Below are 17,379 nucleotides of genomic sequence, written 5' to 3' on the forward strand. Positions count from 1 at the left end.
GTTACTTTGCAAGTTGCTGTCTTTGTTTATCAGGAGTCTTAGTTTCAATTGCTTGAATTTAATAACGGTTCAAATGGCAAGGGAAGATCGATATAAACATTGTATTTTTACATTTATGGTTCAATTAAGCAGGAAATGTAAAAGAAAATTTATTCACCTAAGCTCTTGAATGATTTTTTAAATGTACTTCTGTATTTTATTATTGGACCAAATTTATAAATTTATGTACATCAGGTTCTGGGAGAAAAAGTGGCTCGATTCTCATTCTGTTGGTAGTTTGAAATGTTCCTAAACTATAGCCACAAGTGAAGCCAAGTTCAATTTGATTATTTTGACTTCAGTTCCTTGCACCAAAATCTACACCTGTCTCTTTTGGCGGCAGCTGTGCTCTGCCTAATTGCGAAATCAATGCTGCATTGTTGGTGATTTTCTGCATTGGACGTGTCCTGAGTCACTAGTAGGAACTCAATCTTTTGAGCATGGCCTTCAGCAAAGATGAGACATTGAATTGAGCTGAGACTCTGTGGGCAGAAACAGTGCTTTCTGGACTAATTCCGATATTCACCAGCTGAGGCTTAACTATTTCATTTCACTGATTCTAAATATTGCTGGTTTAAATCATCACCTCTAGCGTCCGTTTGTAAAGAATTGAGAACCTCATGAAGAGGGTGGCATGGTAGCATAGTGGTTAGCACAACGCTTCACAGTACTGGTGTTCTGGGTTCAATTCCCGCAGCTGCTTGTAAGCTGTTCTCCCGGTGACTGCATGGGGTTTCCTCTGGGAGCTCCGGTTTCCTTCCACAGACCAATGATGTAGCGGTTGGTTAGGTAATTGGTTGTTGTAAACTGTCCCGTGACTGGGCTAGCATTAGACTGGGAGATTACTAGGCAGCATGTCTTGAAGGGCCTATTCCATGCTGTATCTCAATAAAATAAAAGTCTGTAGAGTAGTGAATTAAAATCTTGCCTCTTCGGGTTCAATTAAAGGACTGCACTTGACTGTAGTACAGATTAAAGGTTTTGTAAATTGCATGAGCTCAAAATTTATTCTGAGCTAGAGTTAAGATTGTTCACCGAGAAAGGGTGGAGGGAGTTGGACAAAACCTTGTACTTTGTGATAGCATTGTCACAAGAGAATCAAATCAGGTTTAATATCACTGGCATGTGTTGTGAAATTTGGTGTGTGTGTATGTGTATATATGTACACAGGCCACAGTCCTGGAATAAATGTGAAACCTGCATGTGTATGTCAGGAAGATGACCCTAAGGACAACCTGCTTGGAGAGTATCTCAGACAGCAGGCAAGGACATGGAAATGGAAGCGGGTGAAGCAGAGCTGGAGGACCAGAGGCCATGGCAGGACAAGCCACTGCACGGGATGTACCATCGCCAGATATCAGAGGAGGCTGACATAAGAAAATCCTACCAATAGCTGGAAATGACAGGGCTGAGGCACAACACAGAGGCTCTGCTCATGGCTGCACAAGAACAGGCACTGAGCAGAACAGCAGTAGAAGCAGGGTCTATCACACCAGACGAGACTATGCAAGGAACCAGCTGAAACCATCCAGCACATAGTAGCAGGGTGAAAGGTGCAGGCAGGGACAGCATACACTGAACGACACAACCAAGTTGCAGGAATTTTTACAGGAACATCTGTGCTGAGTATGGATTGGACACTCCCAAATCCAGACAGGAAACACTGGAGGATGTAGTGCAGAATGGCAGAGCTAAAATCCTGTGGCACTTCCAAATGCAGACTGATAGGCAGGTACTGGCCAACCAAGCAGATATAGGAATACTGGACAAGGAATAGAAGAAAGCGATAGTAATAGATGTGGCAATCCCGAAAGACAGTAACATCAGGAAGAAAGAATATGAGAAGCTGGAGAAGTACCGGGGCTTGAAAGAGCAGATAGAAAGGATGTGGAAGGTTAAAGCTAGAGTAATCTAGTGGTGATGGGAGCACTTGGAGCTGTGACTCCAACTGGGAGAGTGTCTCCAACAAATCCTGGAACAACATTCGAGATCATGGCCCAGAAGAGTGCACCACTAGGACATTGTGCCAAACCCTCAAGCTCCCAGGCCTCTGGTAGAGGACCTGAGATTGAGGGAAAAATAGACATGCAAGCTACCCATAAGGGGTGAGAAAAAAAGTAAGTGTGTATGTGTACACAAGTGTGAGAGTGTGTGTGCGCACACGTGTGAGAGTGAGTGCACAAGTGTGTGTTCATGCTTAAACGGGTGTGCATTTGTGCTTGTATTTATTTGTATGTGTGTGTGTTAAATTTTTAAAAAATAGGTAGCGTTCACGGGTTCAACGTCCATTCAGAAATTTGATTGCAGATGGAAAGGAGCTGTTCCTGAATCACTGAGTGTGTGTCGTCAGGCTTCTGTACTTCCTTCCTGATGGTAGCAGTGAGAAGAGGGCGTGTCCTGGGTGAGGGAGTCCTTAATGAAGGACGCCTCCTTTTTGAGGCATTGCTCCTTGAACATGTCCTCGATGCTAGAGCTGACTGAGTTTACAACTCTGTGACTTACTTCGATCCTGTACAGTAAACCCCTTCACCTGATACCAGATGGTGAATACTCTCTACTCTACATCAGTAGAAATTTGCAAGTATATTTGGTGATGTACAAAATCTCCTCAAATACCTAAATGAAATATAGCTACTGTCGTACCTTCTTTGTAGTTGCATGGATATGTTGGGTCCAGGTTAGTTCCTCAGAAATAGTGACAGCCAGGAACTTGAAATTGTTCACTCTCTCCACTTCTGATCCCAATTCTGATTCTGAAGGATAAGCACAAGTTGTGTCCTCATCCTTCAAACAGTTCATCTCTCACTGTTATGGAGTATTGAAAACAATTTTAAGGAAACAAAATGCATATTTCATCAAACCTGGTAACAGATAAGGAGGAGTCTGAAAATTGTTATTTTGTACATAGCATTTGAGTCAAGACAGTAAACATTCTATAAATCACAACGTGCCTGCATGCATCAAAAGGTTCTCACAACACCAAGTGTGTATGGCGTGTCAAGGTCAATAAACCATTTTGTTGATAATACTGGCTGGTCTGCTCTAATCTATTTTGTCACTTAAGTGTTGATCCTGTTTCCAGCTTTCCCCAATTTTATTCATCTCCCTCTGTCTTTCTGTCTTATCTATCTCTGTTCGTCTATATCTGTCAATGTATCTGTCTCTGTTTATCTATCGATATAGCTGTCTATTTCTACGTCTATCTATGTCTATCAATCTCTATTTCTCTATCTATCAATAGATATACGCAGAGAGGAGGAGACCCTTTCAGCCCTTCAAGCCACGCCACTCAGCAAACCCCCAACTTAACACTAGCCTAATCACGGGACAATTTACAATGACCAATTAACCTACCAACTGGTACTTTGCACTGCGGGAGGAAACCGGAGCACCCGAAGGAAACCCTCGTGGTCATGGGGAGAGCACACAAACTTCTTACAGGCAGCGGCTGGAATTGATCGCCTGTACTGTAAAGTGTTGTGCTAACTGCTGCTCTACCGTGTTACCTGATCCAGCATGGTAACGGGTGCTTCTGACCCAATGATCCCTCAACACCCAATTGTACCCATGTGGCCTATTAACTAAAGATCCATGCATCTTTGGAATGTGGGAGGAAAGCAGAGCACCGAGAGGGATACCCACATGGTCACAGGAAGAACTTACAACCTCCTTACAGACAGTGGTAGAATTGAACCCAGGTCGCCGACTTCTACGCTACTATGCTACCCTAAATTCTCTACCAATTCCATATTTTGTTTTGTGAACTAAGTGCTTCGTCTGTTAGTAATTGCAAATAGTAGACTGCTTTTCTCTGGTTCTCTTTCAGAGGCTATGAAGACCCAATTGAAGCAGAAATCATTGAAGATCGGATGCCATACTTGACAGGAGTGTACAATGCACCACTCGCTCAGCCTGAAAGGGGCAGCATGGCCAGCCTCGACCGGCTTGGGAGGCGCTCACCCTCAATAGACAGCATCCGGAAAGATCCCCGGTGGCGTGATCCTGATCTTCCGGAGGTTATTGCAATGCTCAGCCATCACCTCGACCCCGTTAAATCAAACGCCGCAGCCTATCTGCAGCATCTGTGCTATGAAAATGACAAAATAAAGAAGGAAGTAAGACAGCTGAAAGGCATTCCAATTCTGGTGGGACTTCTGGACCATCCAAAGCCAGATGTCCATCGTCGGGCCTGCGGTGCTCTGAGAAATATCTCTTATGGCAAGGATCATGACAGCAAAGTGGCAATCAAGAACTGTGATGGAATTCCTGCACTGGTTCGTTTGCTACGGAAGACCAACGACATGGAAGTCAGAGAACTAATTACAGGTGAGTAGAGCAATCATTCACCCTGGAAAATTGAGATTAATTCCTGCATTCGAAAAGTTGAACTTCCATAGCACCAGCTGTGTCTAAAGATTTGGTCTTGTATGCAACATTCCCTCTTTTCTTTACAGCTGCACTGACCAACCATTGCTCAGGAAATTTTTGCATAGCCTCTAAACAGTAGGGCACTTTAAATGTTTTTTTTTGTAGCTTGCATACTATGAATATTTAGAATGAAAATTTATTTATTAATTGAAGGGTATAGTGATATACAATACAACAAAGGAAATCTTTCATGTTTTGTAAACTTTTTCTTATCTGTATTACAAATCCATTGCCGATAAATACTGTGAAGATTTATCAAGGTAATTCATAATTTTAATAATATACACTCATGCAAACAATTTTATAGAAATGAATTTTACCTTGTACTAACAATTCTTTAACTTAAAAAATTCTGAATAGAACACAAACCACACCTCACAACACATGTCAACAATGTCAGGTAGTCAAAGCGACTGACAGGCACAATGGCAAAAGTAGAATGTTTTGACTAGGTGGTGTTGGAGTTTAGCAGGCTGACGGCTTATTAACAATGAGCTACTGACTTTCATTCTGTAACTTGAAACACTGACAATGTACATACATTGAAACTCTAAAATGTTTCAAAGTAAAGGTTATAGTATGTTTATTATTTAGAAAATGTATGGACTATATTTGTTAACACAGTTATAGAGTATTTCACAATTATATTAACAGATTTCAAAATTATATTAACATTATAGAAAAGGAAATTCCATCTGCACAGGAGCATTTCAGTTGCTGTGCAGCCTAGGAGGAATAGTGCTTGTACGTCATTCTCAAATGTTCCCAACTGGTAGTTTTCTGTAAATTGTTTTCATTGCCAACCATACACTTTAGCAGTCCCCATCTGTTGGAGAATTTTCAGACAGCCTGTTCAAAGTTGGAAATGATACAGTTTATTGTTAAAGCTCAAGTGTTTACATGCTGTGTGTGGCTCTTTGCCAACTGGCAGACATGAAAAGCCAAGTCTTTACAAGGCCATGACCTGCAGTCACTTTTTCTTGACCACATAGGGAGAGATTACTGGTGATGGTTGATTATATTGAAGGAGAGAAGGAGAATGAGGAAAGCTGTTGAAATGTTTCTTTTCAGTCTTTGGTTGAAGGAACAGGTTTTTCTCTCATCAATGTTACATTTCTATGTCTTATATTTCAAAATTTCAAAGATTTCCGCAAAGGAACTCAGCAGTTCAGATAGTATCTATGGAGAGGTATGAAGAGCCAACATTTGTGGAGTATTGTGAGCAGTTTTAGGACTCTTATCAAAGAAAGGATATGCTGACATTCGAGAAGGTTCAAAGGAATTCACAAAAATGATTTGGTGATTGAAAGGCTTGTCATATGAGAGTGTTTGATAGCTCTGGGACTCTACTCAGTGGAATTCAGAAGAATGAGGAGGTGACCTGGTTGAAAGGCCTTGAAAGAGTGGATGTTGAGGGGATAATTCTTATGGTGGGGGAGTCTAAGACCAGAGGGGGTAGCCTCCGAATTGAGGGGTGTCCTTTTACAATGGAGATGAGGAAGAATTTCTTTAGCCAGAGAGTGGTGAATCTGTAGAATTCGTTGCCACAGGAGGCTGTGGAGGCCAAGTCATTGAGTATATTTAAGGCAGAGGTTGATAGATTCTTGATTAGATAGGCATGAAGGCAGGAAATTGGGAATGAGGGGGAAAGTGGATCAGTCACAATGAAATGGCAGAGCAGTCTTGATGAGCCCAATTTTGCTCCTAGATCTTATGGTCTTATTTTGGGCAGAGGCACTTCATCAGAATTCTGACTCCACCTTACTTTCCACAGCAGTACCAATGTCAGATGCTTCATGTATACCGACAGCAGCACAGGTAGATTTCATAGAACATAGAAATCTGCAGCACATTACAGGCCCTTTGGCCCACAATGGTATGCCGACCATGTAACCTACTCTAGAAGCTGCCTAGAATTTCCCTACTGCATAGCCCTCTATTTGTCTAAGCTCCTTGTAGAGTTTCCCTACTGCATAGCCCTCTATTTGTCTAAGCTCCTTGTAAGCTCCATGTACCTATCTAAGAGTCTCTTAAAAGACCCTATTGTATCCCCCTCTACCACCTTCGCTAACAGTGCATTCCAAGCACCCACCACTCTCTGTGTGGGAAAAACTTACTTCTGATATCCCCTTTGTACCTACTTCCAAGAGCCTTAAAACTGTGCCCCCTCATTTTAGGCATTTTAGCTTTGGGAAAAAACCTCTGGCTATCCACATGATCAATGCATCTCATCATCTTATACACCTCTCATCCTCCGTTGCTCCAAGGAGAAAAGGCCAAGTTCACTCAACCTATTCACATAAGCCATGCTCTCCAATTGAGGCAATATCCTTGTAAATCTCCTCTCACTCTCTATAGTATCCACATCCTTCCTGTAGTGAGGTGACCAGAACTAAGCACAGTAGTCCAAGTGGGGTCTAACTAAGGTCTTGTATAGCTGTAACATTACCTCAAGGCTCTTGAACTCAATCCCATTGTTAATGAAGGCCAACACACCATATGCCTACTTCAGAACACTGTCAACTTGCGTAGAAGCTTTGAGTGTCCTATGAACATGGACCCCAAGATCTCGCTGGTCCTCCAAACTGCCAAGAGTTTTACCATTAATACTATATTCTGTCCTCAAATTTGGCCTACCAAAATGAACCACTTCACAGTTATCTGCATTGAACTCATCTGCCACTTTCAGCTCAATTTTGCATCCTATAGATGCCGCACTGTAACCTCTGGCAGCCCTCCAGACTATCCACAACACCCCCAACCTCTGTGTCATCAGCAAACTTACTAACCTACCCTTCTACTTCCTCATCTAGGTCACTTATAAAAATCACCAAGAGCAGGGGTCCCAGAACAGATCCCTGCGCACACCACTCGTCACCGTCAACCATTCAGAATACGAACCATCCACAACCATCCTTTGCCTTCTGTGGTCAAGCCAATCCTGGATCCACAAAGCAAGGTCTCCTTGGATCCCATGCCTCATTACTTTCTGAATGAGCCTCGCAAGGGGAACCTTATCAAATGCCTTACTAAAATCCATATACACAACATCCACTGCTCTATCCACTACACATCATCAATGTGTTTTGTTGCATCCTCAAAGAATTCATTGGGGTTCGCAAGGCATGACCTACCCTTGACTATCCCTAATCAGATTATGCCTCTCCAAATGCTTGTAAATCCTGCCTCTCAGGATCTTCTCCAACAACTTGCCCACCACTGAAGTAAGACTCACTGGTCTGTAATTTTCTGGGTTATCTCTACTTCCTTTCTTGAAAGGGGAACAACGTTTGCAACCTCCCAATCCTCTGGTACGTCTCCCGTCCCTATTGATGGTACAAAGATCATCGACAGAGGCTCAGCTGTCTCCTTCCTTGCTTCTCACAGTATTTCGTCCAGTCCTGGCAATTTATCTAACTTAATACTTTCCAAAAGCTCCAGCACATCCTCTCTCTTAATGTCTATACACTCAAGTGTTTCAGTCCGCTGTAAGTCATCCCCACAATTGCCAAGGTCCTTTTCACTGGTGAATACTGGAGCAAAGTATTTATTAAGTACCTCTGCTCCCTCCTCCAGCTCCATGCACGTGTTTCCACTATTACTCCTGATTGGTCCTATTCTCACATGGCTCATCCTCTTGCTCTTCACACACAAGTAGAATGCCTTGGGGATTTCCTTCCCCCTGTCCACCAAGGCCTTGTCATGGCCCCTTCTAGTCTCCTAATTTCATTCTTGAGGTCCTTCCTGGCACTGTTGTAATTTTCTAGAGCTCCAACAGTACCTAGTTTCTTGAACCTTTCATAAGCTTTTCTTTTCTTAACTAGATGTTTTTACATCCTTTGTACACCATGGTTCTTTTATCCTACCATCCTTTCCTTGCCTCAATGGAACATACCTCTGTAGAGTGCCATGCTGCTGTGCATTTTTCGGAGAACGTCTGCTCTCAATTTATGTTCCCAAGTTCCTGCCTAATAGCATCATATTTCCCCTACCCCAATTGAATGTTTTCCCAAATTGTCTGCTGTCCATTTCATTGTTTGTTGTTGAGTTGCTTTACTGAGACTGACAACATGTCCTATAGGATTTGGATAGTCTAGTTAGGGCATATTTCTGAAGTTTAATGCATTTGGAATGTCTCCAAAGATGTGATGCCTATTGCAAAGCTGTATCCATAGCACTCTACCACCACTCTGCTCCGTCTAGCGGAATTAGTCCTTACTCTTAATAATTTCTCCTTTTGCTCCTCCCATTTCCTCCAAACTAAAGGTGTAGCTATGGGCACCCGTATGGGTCCTAGCTATGCCTGCCTTTTTGTTGGGTTTGTGGAACAATCTATGTTCCGTGCCTATTCTGGTATCTGTCCCCCACTTTTCCTTCGCTATATTGACGACTGCATTGGCGCTGCTTCCTGCACGCATGCAGAACTCGTTGACTTTATTAACTTTGCCTCCAACTTTCACCCTGCCCTCAAGTTTACCTGGTCTATTTCCGACACCTCCCTCCCCTTTCTAGATCTTTCTGTCTCTGTCTCTGGAGACAGCTTATCCACTGATATCTACTATAAGCCTACTGACTCTCACAGCTATCTGGACTATTCCTCTTCTCACCCTGTCTCTTGCAAAAACGCCATCCCCTTCTCGCAATTCCTCCGTCTCCGCCGCATCTGCTCTCAGGATGAGGCTTTTCATTCTAGGACGAGGGAGATGTCTTCATTTTTTAAAGAAAGGGGCTTCCCTTCCTCCACTATCAACTCTGCTCTTAAACGCATCTCCTCCATTTCACGTACACCTGCTCTCACTCCATCCTCCCACCACCCCACTAGGAATAGGGTTCCGCTGGTCCTCACCTACCACCCCACCAGCCTCCGGGTCCAACATATTATTCTCCGTAACTTCCGCCACCTCCAACGGGATCCCACCACTAAGCACATCTTTCCCTCCCCCCCTCTCTCTGCATTCCGCAGGGATCGCTCCCTACACAACTCCCTTGTCCATTCGTCCCCCCCATCCCTCCCCACTGATCTCCCTCCTGGCACTTATCCGTGTAAGCGGAACAAGTGCTACACATGCCCTTACACTTCCTCCCTTACCACCATTCAGGGCCCCAAACAGTCCTTCCAGGTGAGGCATCACTTCACCTGTGAGTCGACTGGGGTGATATACTGCGTCCAGTGCTCCCGATGTGGCCTTTTATATATTGGTGAGACCCGACGCAGACTGGGAGACCGCTTTGCTGAACATCTACGCTCTGTCCGCCAGAGAAAGCAGGATCTCCCAGTGGCCACACATTTTAATTCCACATCCCATTCCCATTCTGACATGTCTATCCACGGCCTCCTCTACTGTAAAGATGAAGCCACACTCAGGTTGGAGGAACAACACCTTATATTCCGTCTGGGAGCCTCCAACCTAATGGCATGAACATTGACTTCTCTAACTTCCGCTAGGCCCCACCTCCCCCTCGTACCCCAGCTGTTACTCCTTTTTATGCACACATTCTTTCTCTCACTCTCCTTTTTCTCCCTCTGTCCCTCTGAATATACCTCTTGCCCATCCTCTGGGTCACCCCCCCCCGCCCGTCTTTCTTCCCGGACCTCCTGTCCCATGATCCTCTCGTATCCCCTTTTGCCTATCACCTGTCCAGCTCTCGGCTCTATCCCTCCCCCTCCTGTCTTCTCCTATCATTTTGCATCTCCCCCTCCCCCTCCAGCTTTCAAATCCCTTACTCACTCTTCCTTCAGTTAGTCCTGACGAAGGGTCTCGGCCTGAAACGTCGACTGCGCCTCTTCCTATAGATGCTGCTTGGCCTGCTGCGTTCACCAGCAACTTTGATGTATGTTCCATAGCATGAAATGCTTTTCAATTAATGTGGGCATCCTCAGATGATTAGAAGGCTACCTTGAAATGGCTCACTTAACAGTACATTTGAAAATACAGTTGATATTCTATAGAAATTCTATAGACAACAGGTTTTTCAACATTTGGGAAGTAAACAAAGGTATTAAAATTCTAAAGAGCAGTATCATAGGCTACAAGTGACTGCTTCTGTGGCCATGAATCCATGCTGTTACAGTTCTGTCCTCAAATGTACACTGTTAGATGAAAAGTTTCATTTTGTATTTGAAATGATCAGATTTGCAAAGGACAAAATTTGTCCTCTGGAAGATCAGGTGGTAGTCTATACATGGAGCCAGAACAGATGAAGGAGATATTAAATGGAATTTTCGCACTTGTATTTACTTGAGAGATGACCACCGAGTCGAGAGAAGTGAGGCAAAGCAGCAGTGAGGTCTAGGAGTAGGTGTCTTGAGGTAAATCAGGGTGGACAAATCCTCAGGGCCTGACAAGGTGTTCCTTCAGACCTGTGGGAGGCAACTTATGGCATCCTAGGGTCTGTTTCTGTGCTGTAGCTTTCTTTGACTAAGTATCCTCTTAACTGTTTTAACTCCCCTATTTTATGGTTGCTAGATATTCATAACTGAGCAAATGTCAATCAAATTGACATGAGACAGTGTGCATTGATGTTCTTCTAGCATGGTAATTCACTCAATGTGGAGCAAGTTCCTACCTGCTGGAATGAAATTGCTGCGTTTGCACTCAGTAAAATAAGAGTACTGCTCTTTCAAAAGAGCTAGAGTTTTCTTGAATCCTGATTAAGGGGGTTTTGGTCTGAAACATCGACTATTCACTCTTTTTCATAGATGCTGCTTGGCCTACTGAGTTCCTCCAGCATTTTGTGTGTATTACTTTGATTTCCAGCATCTGTAGATTTTCTCTTGTTTTAGTGTACTCTTGAGACAACTTGGGTATAGCTTGTAATTCTACAGTGGAGTATTTGTTTTTCTTTATTTGTGAACTACCTCACTAGTATTAAAACAGTTGTGGTGCTTCTAAGAAGGGTTGTGCACTTCAGTACAATCATGGACTGAGATTTATTTTTACCTCTGCATATGGCTTCCCCTCATGAATTTGCCTCTTTTATAATACCCAGCAGCAATAAAATGGGTGAATCAAACAAGACGGCCATTTTGCATGCTGGTTTCCTCATCTTGTGTGCTTAATTAGGGACCCAGTATGCAAAATTGTTGTTTATATTTGCCAATGTACTAATTATACTGTGTGATTGATGTGGACTACATGGGTATCTGAATGGACAATGGAGGAATAAAAAACTTGCAGACTGCCCACAGCATATTCTTGGGTTCGTTGGTTGTATTTCAAGTTGAAGTTTAAAGATCAATGTAAATTTATTATCAAAGTGTATATACGTGTCACCATGTACAATCCTGAGATTCTTTCTCCTATGGGCAAACTCAATAAATCATAAAAAGAATCAATGAAAGACCACCCGACTTGGACGTTCAACCAGAGTGCAGAAGATAATAAACTGTGCAAATACAAAAGCAAAGAAATAATAATAAATAAACAATAAATTTTGAGATCATGAGATGAAGAGTCCTGGAAAGTGAGTCCATAGGTTGTGGGAACATTTCAGTGATGGGGCGAGTGAAGTTTTCCCCTCTGGTCCAAGAGCCTGATGGTTGAGGGGTAATAACTGTTCCTGAACCTGGTGGTGTGAGTCCTGAGGCTCTTGTACCTCCTTCCTGATGGCAGCAGTGAGAAGAGAGCATGACCTGGTGGTGGGGGTCCCTGATGATGGATGTTGCTTTCCTGTGACAGCATTACATGTAGATGTGCTGAATGTGGGGAGGGCTTTATCGATGATAGACTGGGATCCATTAATTTTTGTCGTATTTTCCTTTCAAGGGCATTGCTGTTTCCATACCAGGCAGATGCATGGTTCATTTGTTATTCAACAATACACATGTATACGGTTAAGCAAACCAGTGTTCCTTCAGGGCCAAGGTGCAAGATACAGTACCTACAGTCTCAAAAATATTAGCACAAGGTTCTTGAGTGGAATAGCCAGGAATTGATGGCATATGGGGTGTTGTCCTGGAGCCATGTTTTCTGCATGAACAAGTATGCAGCAGTTCCTCATCTCAGACAAAGACAAATCAGTTTGTCTTGCACTGGGTCAGCTGGAGCAGTCCAGCCTTTCTTCCCAGGAGTGAACATGGGAGAGCAGCACCCATGCAAGGGACCAGTCCCAACCCAGCACAGATGATATTTACAGCACCCCCACCGCACTGCTCTTCCCTTCCACAGCACCTCCAGCGCCTTCTCTGTGGGTGGCTGTAACAGGGAATGCACTGGCCTGAGGACCTGGTCTGTGCAACAACCAAGGCCACGCAGCTCCCCTGCCGTCGGATTTGAGAATGAATCAATGAACCGCACCTGTGGTATTTTATATTACCAATGTCTATCTGGGTCTTGCAATCACAAGAAATAAGTTTAGAACACACCATTAGCAACATTTGTTGGATCTGGAGAGGCTGTTGCAAACAGGCGTGCCACCATTTTAAGTTCCTGATTGTCAGTATCTCTGAGGATCTAACCTGGACCCAACATAAGCAGCTACAAAGATTGGCTATATTTCATTAGTAGTTTGAGGAGATTTGGTATGTCACCAAAGGCACTCGCAAATTTTTAGAGATGCGGCGTATGTCATCAAAGTCCTCCATCACCCACATCATGCCTTGTTCTCACTGCTACCATCAGGAAGGAGGCACAGAAACCTGAAAACACGCACAGACTCAACATTCAAGAACAGCTTCTTCTTCTTCTATGCTGTCAGATTTCTGAATGGACATTGAACCCATGAACACTACCTCACTACTTCCTTATTTTTATTTTTGCACTACTTATTGAATTTAACTATTTAATGAATATATATATATATATGTGTGTGTGTATTTGTGTGTATGTAGTATGCTTTCTACTGCTGCCGCAAAGAGAATACATTTCATGATATGTGCTGGTGATATTAAACCTGATACTCATTCTGAAAGTAAAATACATTTCACTGTATGTTTTGATGTATATGTGATTAAATAAGTAAATCTGAATCTGAATGTTGTAAAGTCTCTAAAACTCAATAGTTTAGCAAAACTGCTTAGGTTTTTTCTATTATCCTTACCAAGCTGATCCGCTTTATTACAGGGAGGTTGATGAATGACTTAAAAGTAATTTCAAACAGATCATTGACATAATGGAAATCAGTACCTGTGCAGTTGAGATTTTAGGAGCTGATGGAAAACTCTGTTGTTTATTTCGGTTTCAAGTAGAATTGTATTTCATACTCTCTTACAGAACTTACCCATTGTTGACCATTTTGGTTAACCTCGTGTCAGGCCAGCAGAATCTCCACGAACTCACCACCTGAGTTTGCCATTGCTGGTGGTTCAGAGAGGATCGGCCAGTGTTCAGTTGCTCAAAGGCAAATTCTGTATCTGTAGAGTTACAGCAGGAGTACATCTGTCACTGCTTCTCGCACCCCCCTCTCCTGCCACCCCCTCTCCCCCCAACAAGGGAGATCGCTCGAGTAGAGGCCAGCGACAGCCGCACCCACTGCTCCAACACTCAGTTCAATGCGTTTATTTTTATTATTCATTTTAAAATAATTAAAGCAATATTAATAGATTTCCAGATCAGTTAATGGTACATGGAGCTTAGAAAATAGAGGGCTATGGGTAACCCTAGGTAATTTCTAAAGTAAATACATGTTTGGCACAGTATTGTGGGCCGAGGGGCCTGTATTGTGCTGTAGGTTTTCTATGTTTTTATGTTTCTATAATTAAAAGCTCTTACAAAGGCTCGGCTGCTTTGACTGGTGCTGAGGCTGTGCCCCAAGTTGCCCTCAGAAGGATGTAGGGTTATTGTAAGACAAGGTTTCAATGATATGAGCTGCCCAAGATCTCAGTAATTTGCCAGCTATCTCCTAGGTATTGCTCATTTATATTACAAATAGCATCCTTAACTTTCAAGTTGAAAATTTTCAAGCATGGGGTATTAGACAATGAGTGATGCCGAGCCTCGTCTCTCTCAGTAATGAATAGTTTCCCTTTACAGAATTGCAAAAACCTAAGGATTAGTACGGATTTATCATTTGAATGTGATATTGCTGTAATCCACTGCTATCTTGTCCTGTCCTGAAACTGTAACATTGCTGCTTAGTGAGATCTGATGCTAGATTTTATGCTCGCCTTGCGACAGATGGAAATGTTTTTGAGAATTTCATAAAATGGTTTATGAAGTTATTTTTAGCTATGTTGGATGAATTTGTTCTGTAAAGGACAAAGATAGCAAAGTTTTAAATGTCCTTCCTCATATATATGTGGTTTCCCCACAGTAAATGGATTAATGCTGCAATGTGGCTGAAATAGACCTGTTGTCTTCAAATGCCATCTTGATGAATGATTTCCAGCTGTCTTTAAGATGCTACTTGCAAATGAGAGCCATAGCCAGTGCTTTTTTGAAGGCGGATATTGTCTGTGGGTCTGGTTACTGAGTGATATGCTGCAGGATACCAGTACTTGATGATTTTGGACTTTGGGATTTATAAGCTGAGTAAAATCTTCCTTCCTTGTCCTGTTTCCTATTGTACTATTTACCAGTTTGCTCATTATTTTTGTATGAAACTTTCTGTGGTGAGTATTTCTGCTGAGTGCTCTTTAGACTTGTGAATACAAGCATAGACCATAAGGTATAGAAACAGAATCAGGCTATATGGCTCATTCAGTCTGCTCTGCCATTTCATTTTCCCAATCAGCCCAAATCTCCTGCCTTCTCCCCGTCTCTCTTCAGGCCCTGACTAATCAAGAATCTATCAACCTCTGGCTTAAACATGCGCAATAACTTGGCCTCCACGGCCTTCTGTGGTAATGAATTCCACAGATTCACCACTATCTGGCTGAACAAACTCCCCAGCTGAACGAACTCTGTTCTAAATAGGCATCCCTCTATCCTGAGGCTGTGTCCTCTGGTCTTGGACACCCCCACCATAGGAAACATTTTCTCTACATCAACTCTATTGAGGCCTTTCAACATTCGATAGGTTTCAATGAGGTCACCCCTCATTCTTCTGAATTCCGGTGAGTAGAGGCCCAGAGCTATCAAACGCTCCTCATATGATAAGTTTTGCCAACCTCGAATAATTTTTGTGAACCTGCTTTGAACCCTCTGCAATGTCAGCACATCCTTTCTTAGATAAGGGGCCCAAAACTGCTCACAATACACCAGGTGAGAGGCCTCAGCAGTGCTTTATCCCTCCTGGCACTTATCCCTGCAAACAGGACAGTTGCTATACTTGTTCCTCAACTTTCTCCCTCACATTAATTCGAGGCTCCAAACAATCCTTCCAGGTGAGACGACATTTTACCTGTGAATTTGCTGGGGTCATCTACTATATCCGGTACTCCTGGTGTAGTCTCCTCTACATCAGTTTGACTCAATGCAGATTGGGGGACCACTTTGTCTGCAGCAAGAGGCAGGATCTCCTATTGATAACCCATTTCAATTCGACTTCCCATTCTCATTTCCTGCTGCCATGATGAGACTAAACTGGGGTGAAAGAACAGCACCTCCTATTCCATCTGGGTAGCCTTCTACCTGATGAGATGTATATCAGTTTCTAACTTCTGGTCAATTTTCTTTCTCCACCCGCTCCCCCCCGCCCCAACCTTACTACTTCCCCTACTCCCACCTTCTTGTGGCTTCTTCCCCCTTCCAGTGAAGATGTGTCTTGGCCTGAAATATTGATTGCTTATTCCCCTTCAACAATGCTACCTGACCTGCTGAGTTCCTCCAGCATTTTGTGTGTGTAATTCATCAGCTGTATGCATTTTGGATTTGCTTGCATTCCAGATGGGTAATTACTGTTACATCTCACACAAATCGTAAGTTGCCAATAATTGAATTTGTATGTGTGTGTGGTCCAAACTTGATATGAATTGTTTTTTGCATTCATTTTAGTTTAATAAGTGATTACTTTATCAAGCTTTGGTCACAGCTGTGGGAGTTACGATGGTAATACATCTTGAAGGTCATTTTAGACCCTCACACTAACTCTGCAACTAGCCCACATTCCTTCATTAGTCGGCTTGGTCATGGACACCAGCCTCCGTAGTATCCAGGACACCATCAAGGAGCGTTGGCTCAAAAAGGTGGCATTTATCATGAAGGACCACCATCACACATGTCATGCGATCTTCTCATTGTTACCATCAGGTAGGAGGTACAGAAGCCTGAAAACACACACTTAATGAATCGGGAATAGCTTCTTTCCCTCTGCTATCTGATTACTGAATGGGTATTGAACCCATGAACATTACCTCACTATTATTTTTATTTCTATTTTTGCACTACTTATTTAATTTAACTATTTAAAATATTGTGTGTACACTTTAGTATATACAGTGTGACCCACTTATGGAGCATTTATGCAGCATTTATGGAGGAAAATGAACAGTGGACATTTCAGGCTGAGTTCCTTCATCAGGACTGGAAAAGAAGTGGTTGAAGCCAGAGTAAGAAAATGGGGGAAGGGCAAGGAGTACAAGTATATGAGACCAGTGAGGAGGATGGTGGGTGGGTGAGGGAGACGAATGAAGTGAGAAGCTGGGAGATGATAGGTGGAAGAGCTGAAGGGCTGAAGAAGGAGGAGGAATATGATAGGAGGGGACGGTAGACCATGGGAGAAAGAGAAGGGGGAGGGGTACCAGAGGAAGGTGATGGGCTGGTGGGGATAAGAGGAGTGAGAGGGAAACCAGAATTGGGGGTTGGAAAAGAGAATTGCGAGGGTGGGGGGAGAAATTACCAGAAGCTGAAAAAATTGAAGTTCATGCCACCAGGTTGGAGTTTTCCCAGATGGAATATGATGTGTTGCTCGCTCCTCCAACCTGAGTGTGATCCATCATGGCAGTAGAGGAGTCCATGGACCGATATGTTAGAATGGAAATGGGAAGTGGAATTGAAATGAGTAACCACCGGACTGGGAAATTCTGTCTTTATG

The 17,379-nt window shown here is 43.1% G+C and overlaps 1 protein-coding gene across 5 annotated transcripts in view; it reads left to right on the forward strand.

Moving 5' to 3' along the window:
- arvcfb (ARVCF delta catenin family member b) overlaps positions 1-17,379 on the forward strand; it is a 508,908-nt gene that overhangs the window by 344,457 nt on the left and 147,072 nt on the right. For all 5 annotated transcript variants that reach the window (XM_063074131.1, XM_063074134.1, XM_063074130.1 and 2 more), the window contains one exon: positions 3,866-4,365. In XM_063074131.1, the coding sequence (XP_062930201.1) occupies positions 3,866-4,365 (500 nt within the window). The remainder of the gene's footprint in view (positions 1-3,865; positions 4,366-17,379) is intronic.

The sequence above is a fragment of the Mobula hypostoma genome, chromosome 21 (genome assembly GCF_963921235.1).
Source record: "Mobula hypostoma chromosome 21, sMobHyp1.1, whole genome shotgun sequence".
In the NCBI taxonomy this organism is placed as follows: Eukaryota; Metazoa; Chordata; class Chondrichthyes; order Myliobatiformes; family Myliobatidae; genus Mobula; species Mobula hypostoma.